We start from the raw sequence: 17,788 nt of genomic DNA, 5'->3' as shown, positions 1-17,788 counted from the left end.
TATTACTCTTATAGTATTCATTAGTACTGTATTACTCTTATAGTATACATTAGTACTGTATTACTCTTACAGTATTCATTAGTACTGTATTACTCTTACAGTATTCATTAGTACTGTATTACTCTTATAGTATTCATTAGTACTGTATCACTCTTACAGTATTCATTAGTACCGTATTACTCTTATAGTATTCATTAGTACTGTATTACTCTTATAGTATTCATTAGTACTGTATTACTCTTATAGTATTCATTAGTACTGTATTACTCTTATAGTATTCATTAGTACCGTATTACTCTTACAGTATTCATTAGTACTATATCACTCTTATAGTATTCATTAGTACTGTATTACTCTTATAGTATTCATTAGTACCGTATAACTCTTATAGTATTCATTAGTACTGTATTACTCTTATGGTATTCATTAGTACTGTATTACTCTTATAGTATTCATTAGTACTGTATCACTCTTATAGTATTCATTAGTACTGTATTACTCTTATAGTATTCATTAGTACTGTATTACTCTTATAGTATTCATTAGTACTGTATCACTCTTATAGTATTCATTAGTACTGTATTACTCTTATAGTATTCATTAGTATTGTATTACTCTTACAGTATTCATTAGTACAGTATTACTCTTACAGTATACATTAGTACTGTATTACTCTTACAGTATACATTAGTACCGAATTACTCTTGAAGTATTCATTAGTATTGTATTACTCTTACAGTATACATTAGTACTGTATTACTCTTATAGTATTAATTAGTACTGTATTACTCTTACAGTATACATTAGTACTGTATAACTCTTATAGTATTTATTTGTACTGTATTACTCTTGTAGTATTCATTAGTACCGTATTACTTATAGTATTCATTACTACTGTATAACTCTTATAGTATTCATTAGTACTGTATTACTCTTATTATATTCATTAGTACTGTATTACTCTTATATTATTCATTAGTACTGTATAACTCTTATAGTATTCATTAGTACTGTATATCTCTTATAGTATTCATTAGTACCGAATTACTCTTATTATATTCATTAGTACTGTATTACTCTTATAGTATTCATTAGTACTGTATTACTCTTGTAGTACTTGTAGTATTCATTAGTACTGCATTACTCTTGTAGAATTCATTAGTACTGTATTACTCTTGTAGTATTCATTAGTACTGTATTACTCTTATAGTATTCATTAGTACTGTATTAATCTTGTAGTATTCATTAGTACTGTATTACTCTTATAGTATTCATTAGTACTGTATTACTCTTGTAGTATTCATTAGTACTGTATTACTCTTGTAGTATTCATTAGTACAGTATTACTCTTACAGTATACATTAGTACTGTATTACTCTTGTAGTATTCATTAGTACTGTATTACTCTTGTAGTATTCATTAGTACTGTATTACTCTTACAGTATACATTAGTACTGTATTACTCTTGTAGTATTCATTAGTACTGTATTACTCTTGTTGTATTCATTAGTACTGTATTACTCTTGTAGTATTCATTAGTACTGTATTACTCTTACAGTATACATTAGTACCGAATTACTCTTGAAGTATTCATTAGTATTGTATTACTCTTACAGTATACATTAGTACTGTATTACTCTTATAGTATTCATTAGTACTGTATTACTCTTACAGTATTCATTAGTATTGTATTACTCTTACAGTATACATTAGTACTGTATTACTCTTATAGTATTCATTAGTACTGTATTACTCTTACAGTATACATTAGTACTGTATAACTCTTATAGTATTTATTTGTACTGTATTACTCTTGTAGTATTCATTAGTACCGTATTACTTATAGTATTCATTACTACTGTATAACTCTTATAGTATTCATTAGTACTGTATTACTCTTATAGTATTCATTAGTACTGTATTACTCTTATATTATTCATTAGTACTGTATAACTCTTATAGTATTCATTAGTACTGTATATCTCTTATAGTATTCATTAGTACTGTATTACTCTTATTATATTCATTAGTACTCTATTACTCTTATATTATTCATTAGTACTGTATAACTCTTATAGTATTCATTAGTACTGTATATCTCTTATAGTATTCATTAGTACCGAATTACTCTTATTATATTCATTAGTACTGTATTACTCTTATAGTATTCATTAGTACTGTATTACTCTTGTAGTATTCATTTGTACTGTATTACTCTTGTAGAATTCATTAGTACTGTATTACTCTTGTAGTATTCATTAGTACTGTATTACTCTTATAGTATTCATTAGTACTGTATTACTCTTGTAGTATTCATTAGTACTGTATTACTCTTGAAGTATTCATTAGTACTGTATTACTCTTGTAGTATTCATTAGTACTGTATTACTCTTGTAGTATTCATTAGTACTGTATTACTCTTGTAGTATTCATTAGTACTGTATTACTCTTGTAGTATTCATTAGTACTGTATTACTCTTGTAGTATTCATTAGTACTGTATTACTCTTGTAGTATTCATTAGTACTGTATTACTCTTGAAGTATTCATTAGTATTGTATTACTCTTGTAGTATTCATTAGTACTGTATAACTCTTATAGTATTCATTAGTACTGTATTACTCTTGAAGTATTCATTAGTATTGTATTACTCTTGTAGTATTCATTAGTACTGTATTACTCTTATAGTATTCATTAGTACTGTATATCTCTTATAGTATTCATTAGTACTGTATAACTCTTATAGTATTCATTAGTACCGAATTACTCTTATTATATTCATTGGTACTGTATTACTCTTATAGTATTCATTAGTACTGTATTACTCTTGTAGTATTCATTAGTACTGTATTACTCTTGTAGAATTCATTAGTACTGTATTACTCTTATAGTATTCATTAGTACTGTATTACTCTTGTAGTATTCATTAGTACTGTATTACTCTTGTAGTATTCATTAGTACTGTATTACTCTTGTAGTATTCATTAGTACTGTATTACTCTTATAGTATTCATTAGTACTGTATTACTCTTGTAGTATTCATTAGTACTGTATTACTCTTGAAGTATTCATTAGTATTGTATTACTCTTGTAGTATTCATTAGTACTGTATAACTCTTATAGTATTCATTAGTACTGTATATCTCTTATAGTATTCATTAGTACTGTATAACTCTTATAGTATTCATTAGTACCGAATTACTCTTATTATATTCATTAGTACTGTATTACTCTTATAGTATTCATTAGTACTGTATTACTCTTGTAGTATTCATTAGTACTGTATTACTCTTGTAGAATTCATTAGTACTGTATTACTCTTATAGTATTCATTAGTACTGTATTACTCTTATAGTATTCATTAGTACTGTATTACTCTTGTAGTATTCATTAGTACTGTATTACTCTTGATGTATTCATTAGTACTGTATTACTCTTGTAGAATTCATTAGTACCGTATTACTCTTGTAGTATTCATTAGTACTGTATTACTCTTATAGTATTTATTAGTACCGTATTACTCTTGTAGTATTCTCCTAAACAATCACCACAAAAATGAATCAGTTAATTGATCACACAAATAATAAGTATTAGTTCACTACACAAATTAATCAATCAATCAATTGATCGATCACTCACTCACTTGCGCTCACTCGCTTGATTGATTAATCAGTTATAAGTTTGCTGTCTGCTGTGCATATGGTATCACATCGCATAACATCATATTACAGTATTCAATATGTGTTCAAATTGTACTTCATATATATGATAACTGAAATTTTGATAATAAAGATTAAACGAGAACAAGAGAACAACCATACCTGTGTTCTTCTGGTCCAACTTTTTGAATTCTTGCATGAGTGTAGACTTGTTAGCAATTACCTTATACCTCAGGTCTCTCAATGCAGACTCCTCCACAATACTCAAACTGAGGAACACACACAAAAAAGCACACAGCAAATTTTATTTGTAGATTTTGAAATTTTTACCCGTATGTCTTTCAGTTTTTCATTGACACAAAGTTGGGCGAATCCTTGAAAAGGGCTTTCCAGGTCAAAGGTCTTAAAAGCAAGCTGATATTTGATAATACGGGTGTAGGCACTTGAATGGAGTCATTACGTATTATACATCCAAAGTTATGATGCACATTGTGAAATTTAACAACAAATATAGCCACAATGTGGACATATTTGATTGGGTCACAAAAGAAAGTAGGGTGCATATGTCTCAAATAGTATGTTACCTTTATGCCAGGTTTAGTTGAAATCAGTTGATATATTTCAGAGATATTATGAGGTCAATTAAACACACAAAAACAAATATGGCTACCATTTGGCCATATTTGATTTGGAAAACAAAGTACTGTGCATGTCTCACATTGTATGTTACCTTTTAATATGTCAGCTGTGCATGCTAGAGATATGAGGGTGAACCAAATTTCAGGTCAATTGACCTTGCAGTTTTAGTGGAGGAGATGAAAGTAGAAAAGTTGATGGATGGACAACGACGTAAGATCAAATAACCTTTAAGCTCCGCTCAGCTAAAAGAGTAAGTAACTTACAAGCCTCAAGTCGAGGACACAGACTCCAACTTGTGTGTTGTATTTGGTAAGATGATTAGCGTTTTGGCAATTTTAACATGGAAATGCTTTGTTGGTCTTTCCAGGGATGCAAAACAAGTGTAAGGTTGGGTTTTCAAAAGTGTAGTGTTTGGTTTTCAGTATAATTAGCAAGAATGCAACCCTTTCTCTTTCTTCACCTTGAAAATGTTTGTCAAGGTCAAAGGTCATGGTGTCATTAGAATGCTGATCATTGATAATGTAAGGGTAGAGACTTGAATGGTGTTCATAGGTATCAAACACTTGGAGATAACAGGCAAAATGTGCTTGTGGTCGCCATTTCGCTATGAAGGTCAAAGTCATGAATTAAGTAATTTGAATATGGCTCACATGTTCAAACCCAAGTGATGATAAAAACAATATCACTTCAAATTCTTGATTCAAAAAGCTATATAGAAAACCAAAAGGTCAGATGTCAAAGTCTTGAAAGAAAGCTCATATTTGATATTATGGGTGTAGGCACTTGAATGGAGTCACTACGTATTACACAAACAAAGTTATACATTGTGAAATTTAACACAAATATGGCCGTCATTCAGCTTTATTTGATCCAGTCACAAAAAAGTAATGTACATATGCCTCACATAACATAATACCTTTGTGCAAGGTTTGGTTGAAACCGGTTGGTGCAAGCCAGAGATATGAGGGAAAACATACAAACAACAAATATGGCCACCATGTGGCCATATTTGATTCAGTCATAAAACCAACTGATGTGTATATGCCTAAAATAGCATGTTACCTTTGTATCAGATTTGATTGAATCAGTTGGTGCATGCCAGAGATATAAGGGTGAAAGCAGGGATGGATGGAAAGGTGGACAGACAGAACCCAATATAATAGCCCCTTTGTTGGGGGCTAAAAAGTCACCAAGTTGGCCTTCAAAGGAGAAATTCACTGAAAGAACAAGTTCACTTGTATTGATTGAGAAAGTATTTGACTATTGATTTGTACCACTTACTGCATTTCAATTATCATAATGTCAAACTTTCCAGTAAATTTTATATATTTGCTGTTTTTCATTCCACACCTGATTTCAGTCATGTAATATGTGGAGTGCTTTCTATTATGGGTACTAATAAATGGTTAACAATTTCCCCAAGATCCTTTGCAGTGAAATGACAGATTTGAATTCAGCTCAACATACTTATCTAACCCAACTTCAAGTTCTAAAACTTTAATACATTTGATTTTATGTGAAAAAAATTACATACATATTGATTAAAGACACTTAGTTGAACAATTGTATCTTTGGGTGGCCTTCTCCTTTTTAAATGACATACTTGCAACCTTGGTTTGGAACAAGATTTAGAAATTGCCTTAGGTTGTGAAGATGAAGGAGTCATGATTACACTGTTTAAGTTTTAACTATACCTCTGTTTTGCTGTCAATTTTCTTGTAGTTTTAGTAGAACTATACTGCACAAATCGTGGAGTCAAATCCGTATCCATTTTAATGTAAGCCCCTTTATTGCTACCTTGTTCATAGTAATTTGATGCTGAGAACACTGTCAAAACCTGAAATGTAAACAAATATAAAACCATCATTAAAAAATACTGCCAATGGCGTTGTAGCACAACTGTACAGTTTTTAAAAATGTTTATCCATATGGTAGTCCATGCTAACAATAAGTGTTCAATTGGTGAATGACTATCTAGTTGCCTATCCAACCATGTTGCTATCTTTACGATATATGCTATCATTTGGCTGTTGCTATGGGCGTGGTCATGTTGTTAGATATATTTACATACATTTTTGTATGTTTTTGTTCACTTGTGTATGAATTCCTGATATTATCTTTGCAATATACGTGATCATTTGGCTGTTGCCATGGGCGTGGTCTTGTTGCTACGTATATTTACATACATTTTTTGAATGTTTATTAAATTGTCTATTAATCCCCGTTGTTATCTTTGCAATATATGTGATCATCTGGCTGTTGCTATGGGCGTGGTCTTGTTGCTTGGCAATTTACATACATTTTTTGAATGTTTATTCGTTTGTCTTTCTATTCCTGTTGCTATCTTTGAAATATATGGGATTATTTGGCTGTTGTTATGGGCGTGGTCTTGTTGCTAGGCAAATTTACATACATTTTTTGAATGTTTAATCAATTGTCTATTAATCCCTGTTGTTATCTTTGCAATAAAAGTGATAATTTGGCTGTTGCTATGGGCGTGGTCTTGTTGCTAGGCACATTTGCATACATTTTTTGAATGTTTATTCATTTGTCTTTCTATTCTTGTTGTCATCTTTGCAATATGTGTGATTATTTGGCTGTTGCTATGGGTGTGGTCTTGTTGCTAGGCAATTTACATACATTTTTTGAACGTTTATTCAATTGTCTATCAATCCGTTATCTTTGTGAAATATACGACCGTCTGGCTGTTGCTATGGGCGTGGTCATGGTTGCTAGGGTATTTGCATACATTTTTTGAATGTTTACTCTTTTGCCTACCAGATGTTGTTATTTGACCAAAATATACTGCCATTTGGTTGTTGCTAAGGTGTGGTCATGGTCGCTAGGGCCAATTTTGTCAAAATGTTTGAAGAAAATGTGCAGAATAACAATTTCTTCATCTATACATCCCCAGATGCATCTCCATTTAATTTCAGCCCAATTTGCTCAGTGGTTTTGGAATTAAATATTTTTTTACCAAAAAGACACATTTTTAGCCCTAATTTGCATATCACTGAAGGAATCATGTAATGAACAATTCTTAATGTAAACACCCCTAAAAGTGTTCCCACCAAATTTCAGACTGATCTGCCCAGTATTTTTTTAGTTTTTTGACCAAAAATAACATTTTTTGACCCAAATCACACATCGGTGGTAAGATCATTTTGATTTGAACAATTTCCCAACTAAACAACCAAGGTAATACACCCACCAAATATCATGGCAATATCATGGTGGTTTTTGACTTTAAGTTGTTTACACACACACACACACACACACAGACACACAGACACTTTGCCAAGCCTATAGCACTACTGAACCTTATCAGTTCAGTTGTGTTAAAAATGGATTTTTTTTTTCAAACATGCAGAGGATTGTCTGAAAAATAAAGAGATGGTTTCAGGAGCCACAGTGTGACACTTTGAGGAAATGACATGTGAAAGATCAAATTCCCAGCTACTATTTTTTATTTGTTTACATTATGCAAATGTATTGCCATTTACCTTAATGGAAGCACCAATGTTTATTATAACCTCTTTGAAATGGAAAAATAATCCATGAATGATTTTCTGTTACAATTAGTGCTGCCTAGATGATTACATAACATACATTTAAAAAAATAAATACCATCTTTTATACAAAAATGGCCTTTTTAAGTCCAATTTTCACATCTTCACCCCATATCTGAGTAGCTTATTCATTTTACAATATATATGTAATGTGTGGATAAGGAAAAAATAGGACTGATTCTATGTTTTATTACACCCTTCAAGTTAAAGTTGATCAATGTAAATTCAACTCTGTAGTTGAAAAAGTCCTTGGCCTAGGGGGTCTTTTGCATGAAAAGTCTACAGCACCTTAAGGTTTAATTATCTATTTTAAACAAAAGATATGCAAATATATACTTACAAGACCATCATGAGTATACTCATAACCTTCGTGTTTACATTCATGAGATCGTATAAGGAGGTCAAGATTGTGTTTTGATAGTACTTTCTTAGTGACATCAGGCCCAAAATAACTCCCACCACCACGAAATGTGTTTGGTCTGCAGCCTTCTTGGTTCTTTGGGTCACTCCAGAGTATGTCTAACACCTGATGTGAAAAGAAATGTCATTGACTGGTGACCTATCAGTCAAATTAGCTTTGCTGTTTGATTAATTTTTATGTCATGTGCTGAAGGAGATGGATAAGGTGAACCCTTGGCAAATACATGTACCTGCTCTCGTTTTAGCACAACTGAATTGATAGATTCAGTAGTGCTATAGGCGTGGTGTGGTGTCTGTCCATCTGTTTGTCTGTGAGTGTGTGTGTGGACGACTTAAACTCAAAAATAGCACCAATAGTGTTGTAGCACAACTGTATAGTTTTTTAAAATGTTTATCCACCTGCTGATCAATACTAAGTGTAGGTGTTCATTTACTGAATGATTATCCAGTTGCCGAACCAGCCCTGCTATCTTTGCAATATACTGGTTGTTGCTATGGGCATAGTCTAGTTGCTAGGCACATTTGTTTACTTTTCGAATGTTTATTTAGTAGTCTAAAGAATCTGTTATCTTTGTGATATAATTGTTTGGCTGTTGCTATGGGCATGGCCATGGTTGCTAGGGATAATTACATACATTTTTTAATGTTGACTCACCTACCAAATGATGTTATTTTCGCAAAGTATACTGGCATTTTGTTGTTGCTAAGGGCATGGTCATGGTTGCTAGGGCCAATTTGTCAAAATGTTTTGAAGAAAATCTGCAGAATAACACTTTCACAAACATCTCACCAAGTTTCAGACTCACTGACCAAGTACTTTTTGAGATATTTTTTGATCAAAAATGAACATTTTTACACCTAATTTGTATATCACTCATGGAATCATTGTATGCTTGATATTTCTTCGTCCATACATCCCTAGATGCATTCCCATTAAATTTCAGCCCAATCTGCTCAGTGGTTTTGGAATTATAGATTTTTGACCAAAAAGACACATTTTTAGCCCTAATTTGCATATCACTTATGGGACCATCATATCATGAACAATTCTTAGTAAAAACACCCTGAAGAATGTTTCACCCAGATTTCAGCCCAATCTGCCCAGTAGTTTTTGAGTTTAAGTTTTTTGACCCAAATCACAAACCAGTGGTAAGATCATTTTGATTTCCCAACTAGATACCCGAGGTAATGAGCCCTCCAAATATCATGGCAATCGGTTCAGCAGTTTTTGACTTTAAATTATTTACACACACACACACACACACACACACACACATGCACACACAGCCAGACAGACAGACAGACGCCGGGCGATCCCTATAGCACTACCAGGGACGTATAAACAGATTATACGTCCCTGGCACTACTGAACCTCAGTTCAGATGTGCTAAAAGGTTATTATTACTTAAAAGCATGGTTGCCACAGAAACCAGGGTCAAACAGATTACCATAAAGCATGGTTGCCCAGAAACAAGTGGTCAAACCGATTACAATAAACAATATTGGAAAATTACTATCAGCATTGCAATTTCACAACTTGAGATCATTTCTGTGTAGTTTTTTTCACTATTTTGAAATTCTTTTTTATTACTACATGTTCGCATATATCTGATCGTCTGACCCCTTTAAAAAATAAGTCTTGGTGGCATGATTGCCTGTGTAAATATTGGAATGCGTCCATTTGTTTAACATCAGTTTTGATATCCAATAGTTTTTGTTGTTGGTGTCGTTCACCTTTGTGGATTTTAAGATCAAGATATGTTACTTCCGTATCTGAGCTTTCCCACGAAATTTAAAAGTTGGATGCATTTGGTGCATTTTTTCACTCAAGATTATCTAGTTCAACTTGAGTGCCACAAAATATGATGAAACAGAATACATCATCCCTAAAACATGTGATATTTTATTCGTGTAGATTTCAATAATGCAACTTTCCAGTTCTTGGAATGCTATGTCAGCTATTTTGGCACCTATTAGTGGCCACAGAATTTATTATGGAGGAATTCACCATGTAAAGTAAACCTGAAGCTGTAAATTTTCAAATTGAGCATGTTTGCCTTAACAGTAAGAACAAATAGTTGATATACATATCTCTTCTCTTGATGTTTACACTGTGTAAACTTTGAGAAGAGATATGTATACAAACAGAATTTAGTTCACTTGTAGGATTTTCACTGCATTTGATTTTTTTCATCAATACTGGCATAATGGCAAAATATGACAGAAGAGAACAAAATAGAACAAATTTGTATACGAATGGAGTTCTCAGGACATCACAGCAATTATAATAATTTTTGTATGATCAGGGTCCTGCAAGTAAGAGAGAAAATATAAATTTAGAAACTATAACTAAACTTGGAAAACATTAACCCTCAAGAGGAAGCAATTCAAAATACTATGACAATGTTAAAACTGGTATCAACTACCAGTAACACTAGTTAGCACTCCTTTAAAGTATAGGGCAAGCTTTATCTTTTGAAAGTTTAGCAACAGATCATCAGGACACAAAAACCTGAAAACCTGGCTGCCATCAATAAAATGAAGTTCACCAAGTTGTTTCACTGTTTATCACCAAAATGATACATGAGAAATATATACAAGTGGTGACCAACAAGTCACAAATATGAAGTACTTGGATTTAGAAGAAACTGAATAAACAAAGTATTAAAGAAAGAATGGTCACTACTTCTCGAGTATAACCAGAAAGAAAAAAAAAATGAAAGAGCTCCAAAGTGAACATGGGTCACACTTTTGCAATAGCTATAGCTGATCACCAGAGCATGCACCAAAGCATGAACCCACAATTACAGATTTGACAGTCAAATATAGAGAAATTTAACTTGTAATCTTCAATATTTACTGACTCCAAGATGACTGTGGTTGGACATTTGAACCAAGTAGTTTGGGTTCCTATGTGTCTTGTAAGTTGTAACAAATTTTTGCTGGCTTCCTTTCCAGTATCAAAGAAAATTTTTACAAGCACGGTGTCATTTAGAAGAAATAAGAATGGCTTAACAAACAACTTAAAAAAGTAAAATTTCTGGTCAAAATAAAAGACATACAGAATCCAACTGTCTAATAAAAACAATAAATAAAGGTCACAATTTTCTGAGTATTGACCTCAGCAAAGCAGACTGACAAGACACTCAGAATCATGGAGCAACAGAACATGTGACGAATACACTTAGTCTAGTTACTATATACAGAATATATAGCAAACTTACAGCTGATGTGTCATTTGTTATAACAAGAACGGGAACGAAATATAATAAAGTCTAAAGTCCGTAACAGCTGTACAAAAATAACCAACAAACAGTTGATTACAAGAACATGAACCAGAATTGTGAAGTCAAATTTATAAATTTTTCTGTAAGCTGTAAAACCAAGAAAAGAGCAAGAAAGAAATGAAATAAAGCTGTCAACATGCAATGACAATAGAACAAAGACAACAGAATCGATCTGAAAGTATGCATAGGACAGGGAAAAAATGTGACATCTAGGCTGCCATAACCTGCCCAAACATATGTGTACAGCTGCGTAACACAGTGTAAGCAATGCATGGGAAAACAATGCCAACATCGACGTCAATACAGAAAATAGCTTTAATTCGAGGAAAATCGACCACTAACTACAGTCACCTTTTCTAATAAGTAAACAAGAGAAACCAGGTGGTTTGTATAAACCACTGTGACCTGGGTAAATTCGGATTTCTGATGCACCTAAACAACATAGTCGTCTTACTGATCGATCGGTGATGCCCTCAAAGGTTGGCCATCTTAGGTTCTGAAGGCCTCAGAAGAGATCAAAAACAGATTGACTACTAGACTGTCCAGGAAAGTGAAACTTTTTACTCGAATCGAGGGCGCATGTATTTGCACCATAAAATATACTGCTATACTGAGTGACCATTGAGATCGAAAAATACGACCATAAAACAAAAAGTACCACTCAGAACTGCAAAAAAATTCATGACATAAACTTACCTGAAAGACACGAATATCCATAGACATTCCAAGTACTATGGTTACTCTACATAGGCGGAATTGACCATGAAAACTCTGGCTGTAACGGTCAACCATCTGGCACCCTCACAACATTTATTTGAAAGAAATTCTCATTAACATATGCAAATGAAGGTATGTTCGTTTAAACTGATATAGCCCCACATGTGAAATCATTAATTATGCAAATTATCATTAATTATGGAAGCCACTCACAACAAAAACTAATCAGCGCTAAGTTACAGCCTGACAATGCCACATAGTATATTGCGGAACATTTGCTTCAGTACTTTTTGAGATATCAGTGGAACAAAATATCTGCAGACAGACAGACAGACATCACCATGACATTACGTCCCATACGGGAGCTAAAAACTGTATAAAAACCTTTATATATCCAAAGGAAGTCAGCTAATGTTGGCTGTTGTTTGGATGAGAACCATTGGCAAGTGACATCAGATGATCACATTTTAAAATCAGAGCAGTGCACCATCAGTGAACCCGGGATAATTTGTGTATGTCTTAAAACAAAGTGATGTGCATCTGGCCTATAGGATCATGTCATCTTTATGCCTGGTTTGAATGAAATAAGATATTACGGACACACACACAGACAGATAGTCACATGTATGGATGGACAGAGAGGAGGAGCCCATAGTAATCCTTCTTCGGGAGACCAAAAACCCCAGTCATACAATCATAACTTACATAATTTAGCTCATTACTCAGGTTATAGTTTACAAGTAGAGGTTGGTGCTGACCAGCACTGACCAGCATGGGGAGAATCTTGACCATTTGCAATATTTTTATAATGAAAAAAAATCAGAACTTTACCTGTCTCCATTCCTGTACATCTATCTTTTCCTTACAGCTGTCATCGTCTGCACTCTTATCGGGATTATTTGGATCAAAAGCTTCTATTGTGTCATCCACTGGTGGTCTTAGAGCAGATAAATACTGCAAGCAAAGAAACACAAACTTTTAATCAACACACTTCATTTACACCGTTTCACTTTTTTTTCATACTTTGAATATATAATATAACAATAAACATAAACAGTAAGGTACTAATGTCACTTTTACAAATTAATCTAATCAGTATCAACCATATTACGACTTCACATTTGTTTTCAATTGCAACCAACCAATCAGTATTAACTCTCTAAAGGCATCAAATTTGTGCCCAAATTAAAACCAATTAGTGTCAACCTTGTAACGGCTATACACTTTTTCAAATTAAACCAATCACTGTCAACTTTCTAAAGTTGTTTTCAAACAAGCAGTCATCGCAGATGACTCAACCCCCCCCCCCCCCCCACAATGGATGTTTACAGAGAATTGCCACCAGTCATGGTTGTGTGATGTATTAGAATGTATGAAATACAGCGCCAATGGTGTTGTAACACAAATGTAAACTTGATTGAATATTTGCATACATTTTTTTTGAATATTTATTTGTCTATTAATCCTTGTTGTTATCGTTGCAATATATGTGATCATTTGGTTGTTGCTATCTACGGTTGCCCACAGGTGACAGACGAAAACTAAATTTGTGCTATAAATAATTGATTTTTGAAGGCAAAATATTTAATAAAAGGATAACACTTTTATTTCATATGACAAAACATTAATTTCCTGGGTCAATATAGAAATATCAAAGCAAAAAACTACAATTTCTGTGACAAATAAATTCTTTTTACAGAGCAGAAAATTAATTTGCGAAACGAAAATTTTTATTCGTGTGGCCCAAACTTTATTTTCAAGTGATAACATTTAAGTTGTGGGATAAAATGTTTAATTGTTGGTGCAATGTTTGAAACATTAGAACAGTTTTTTCTAAAGTTTTCTAACAAGACTTAAAATACCTCATTGCAAACTATTACTCCTTAGAGCAGTACACCAAGTTTTCGTGAAAAAACTCTAAATTTGTGTAAAAAGTATTTAAATGTCAAGCCGGAATATGAATTTAAGTCTATTACAATCTTATACTCTGACTGCAGAAACAACATTTGTCACCATACAACCTCCTTTTCTTATTGACGAGATTTACTTAACACAGGATGCAACATTAATGTTTGGGGACGAAACATTAATATGCGAGGACAAAACTTTCTTTTTTTTGCTTGACGGAAGTTGGACTGCATGACGGAAAGTGATTATATATCCCACAATCCTCAGCACACTCTTGGCGGCTATTTCAACTTCGCGACCAGCACTATATCTGATCATGTCAAGTGGTAAATACATCAATTGTTTCCAGTGTATAAATGTTTTTTTAAAGATAATAAAGGACAGAAACACCATTCCCATCAATACTAGTATTCCTGGACCCAATCTCACTAAAATCTGATGTGGTGAAAGCAGCTAAATGCTTTATTTACCTCTATTTCCATCGTTTTGTGATGTTTCCCACGCAGGCGGCGATCACTTGGAACAAATGCAAGCGACACAAAGTATGGAAATAGAGATAAATAAAGCATTTAGCTGCTTTCACCACATCAGATTTTAATCAGATTGTCCTGGACCAATGGGGAAAAATGGACCGAGCGCATTCTCAAGAATTAAAAGTTATATTGAAAATGATTGTGTCCTGTGGAATAGTTGTAGAAATTAGAATATATATCATGAGAGTTGGACCCTCAATGCACAACACCTCGAAAAACAGACGGACTAAAAACGAAGAATGTACCTCTGCCCTATACATTCCAACTCTGATCTAGGTACTGAGAATGGCACTGCGGTTGTAATATAGTGCTTTGGTTCGGGATGACCCAAATGCTCATAGATATGTGACTTCGAATTCACGACATAATCACAGAATTGAGGCCTGCTATCAAGAGATTACGAAGAGTATTTCAGTTCTGAATTTATGGCAGGGGGTCTGAGGACAAATGGGGGGGAGGGCAACAAATTGGAGGTTTTAAGGGGGAGGGACATGGAAATTCTGATCGTTTGAAAGGGGAGGGGCATGAATGTTTAGCTCATGATTTGAACCAAAGTACACCTCGGGAGTGGTCGTTTACCGAGTACATTTGAACATTTCTTGCAGCTTTGACACAATGAATTCAAAAGCCTACAGTCAGTGATAACATAGGTGATTACTATACGAAATATGTATGCCTTAATCTCCCTTCTCCCTCCCTCCCTCCCTCTGTCTGTCTGTCTCTATCTATCTACCTATCTTTGTCTGTCTGTCTGTCTGTCTGTGTCTCTCCCTCTGTCTGTCTGTCTGTCTGTATGTATGTCTGTTTGTCTGTCTGTGTGTGTGTGTGTGTCTGTGTGTGTGTGCGTGCGTGCATGTCTGTCTGTATGTCTGTCTATGTATGTATGTGTGCGTGTGTGTATGTATGTATGTATGTATGTATGTATGTATGTATGTATGTATGTATGTGTATGCAAGCATGTGTGTGTTTCACTTTCCATGGGGATAATGGACTCCAACCTTTGAAAAGACAATTAATATAAGCACCTTAAAAAGATAAAATTGTGTTACAATACACATCAATGACGCTATTGTATATTTTCTCAGTTTAGTTGTCTGGTGGCACTGTTCATGCTGCAAACTATAGCATATTTTCGTGATTCTATTTATTGCTAAAATGAATACTTTGAAACCGACATTTTTCGATGTTTAGCCAAGTAAGCTTATTCTTCAATACATCATGAATTACTTCTGAGATGCCTCTTGCACACAATGAAATCAAAAGATTCTGTAAACAAAATCCCTTGGAAAAAAAGGAAGTTAGTTTCACCAAGATCTATAATTGAGATTCACCCTGTAATGATATGTGCTAGTTGAAGGACGCCCCCAACCTATTGTATCACTTCCACTTTCTCTTTTGTTCAAGTTAATAAACCACGAGTTGAGTTGAACTTGATGTGTGTCTTTGATGTAGAATATCAACGCATAACATTACATGGTGGCAGCGGTAAAGTATGCTGACGATGTCTAAAGACATTTGAACTCTGAACGTTTCCTTTTGTGTGGATAATTCGTGTGTTGTACAAATTTCCGCTGAGATTTCTGCATCGGAGGACACTACGACGTTGACTTTCAAGCCTTATAATATGGTGAACACGCCTTCAGAACAAGTGTTACATTGCTACGGACACGAATTTGTGTCAAACGCTGTTCTCAACAACATACGGAGTTGAGCCGGATACTAACCTCCTGTGGTAAATATAGTTTATTTAGACATTGTATGAGTAAACTACACGCTCACAGTAACTGTAACGATACAAGTGCAAAGTTATCATTCACATGAATAGGGCAGAACAAATTGTACTGCACCGCCCACGACGTACTGCTGTTGGAACCGTCTCAAAATTATCAACACGGATAGCAGATAATTGACTATATAAAGACTTTGTTCCTGTGATTTACATACAAACATCGTTTCAAAAGTGACATTACTGTGTTGTGTATATAACCATGGAAGTATAACCCACCATGATATAACCAACATCACTGCAGTGTTTCCCCAGGATTTTGTCACTAGAGGGGGGAATTGTTGCTGAGCGGAGCGAAGCACTGCATGCGCTTTGCGGTGGTCAGGAGGGGGGTGTCCCCCCTCCTTCCTAGGAGCTTTTGCAATTTGCATCTTGAAATGGTGGCTTTTGGTGGCACTTTATTTAGCCATTTTAACCCACTTTAATCATGTGAATTTCAACACAACTGAAGTGTCAAAGTGAGTTTTGGTATCTTAATGTTTAAATAGTGACAGAATTTAGCCAAATTTACCTGTGTCAAAAAAACAGTTTTTTAATAGTTTGTCCTAAATAGTTACTCAAATAGCTCTTTTTAACACAAATGCTGAAAAAATTGCAGCAAATTTCAAGATGTTTCAGGACAGTTGTAGTGTTTACTACAAAACGAAATCCATTTTCAAGAGCTTCATTGCATCATCACCATACCACTACCAAAACAAACAAAAGTCAAACACATAAGGGTGAAGATAACTTTGCCTTTATGCGTAACAGCTGAGTAACTTGTCTCACTTCTGTGAGAATTCTCCTGTCTTTGTAATTTCCCCATTGGTGACTGCTTGTTCAAAGTAAACAGTGTCAGATTTGGTCCATCTATTGATATTCACATAGTGATTCAATTCGTCTAAATGTACTGTTTTCTAGTTGACTTCTCATTAAATCTATCATTTAATTCTCGGACTTGAGAACTGCTCAGAATGACGGACCAGTATTTGCGGTGACGCAAAACCATGCGTACTATACCGTACGCAATGGAAATTAATTTTATGCATATCTGATCGAACGATCCGTATCCTATACGCAACGAATTTTGTTGCATTTGCCATACACCTCGACTGACGATCGTACTATACTGAGTGAGAGTCGATTGTTTTTATTTTGATACATAATATTATTATAGACCACTAACGAACTTGTACCCTGGCCCTGTTACAGTCAATGTAAAAAAGACGCAACACTAATGTTGCAATTTTTGTTGCCATTGTTGTGTCTAACTGGAAAATTAATAGTACATG

General features: G+C 33.9%; 1 protein-coding gene across 3 annotated transcripts in view; it reads right to left on the bottom strand.

Moving 5' to 3' along the window:
- LOC144438814 (serine/threonine-protein phosphatase with EF-hands 2-like) overlaps positions 1 to 17,788 on the bottom strand; it is a 214,362-nt gene that overhangs the window by 10,530 nt on the left and 186,044 nt on the right. For all 3 annotated transcript variants that reach the window (XM_078127991.1, XM_078127992.1, XM_078127993.1), the window contains 4 exons: positions 13,122 to 13,244; positions 8,207 to 8,392; positions 5,992 to 6,134; positions 3,821 to 3,927 (listed from right to left, as the gene is read on the bottom strand). In XM_078127991.1, the coding sequence (XP_077984117.1) occupies positions 3,821 to 3,927; positions 5,992 to 6,134; positions 8,207 to 8,392; positions 13,122 to 13,244 (559 nt within the window). The remainder of the gene's footprint in view (positions 1 to 3,820; positions 3,928 to 5,991; positions 6,135 to 8,206; positions 8,393 to 13,121; positions 13,245 to 17,788) is intronic.

This window comes from Glandiceps talaboti, chromosome 8, assembly GCF_964340395.1.
Source record: "Glandiceps talaboti chromosome 8, keGlaTala1.1, whole genome shotgun sequence".
Classification (NCBI taxonomy): domain Eukaryota; kingdom Metazoa; phylum Hemichordata; class Enteropneusta; family Spengelidae; genus Glandiceps; species Glandiceps talaboti.
The sequence above is the reverse complement of the archived record's forward strand: the minus strand, read 5'-3'. Positions and strand labels throughout refer to the sequence as shown.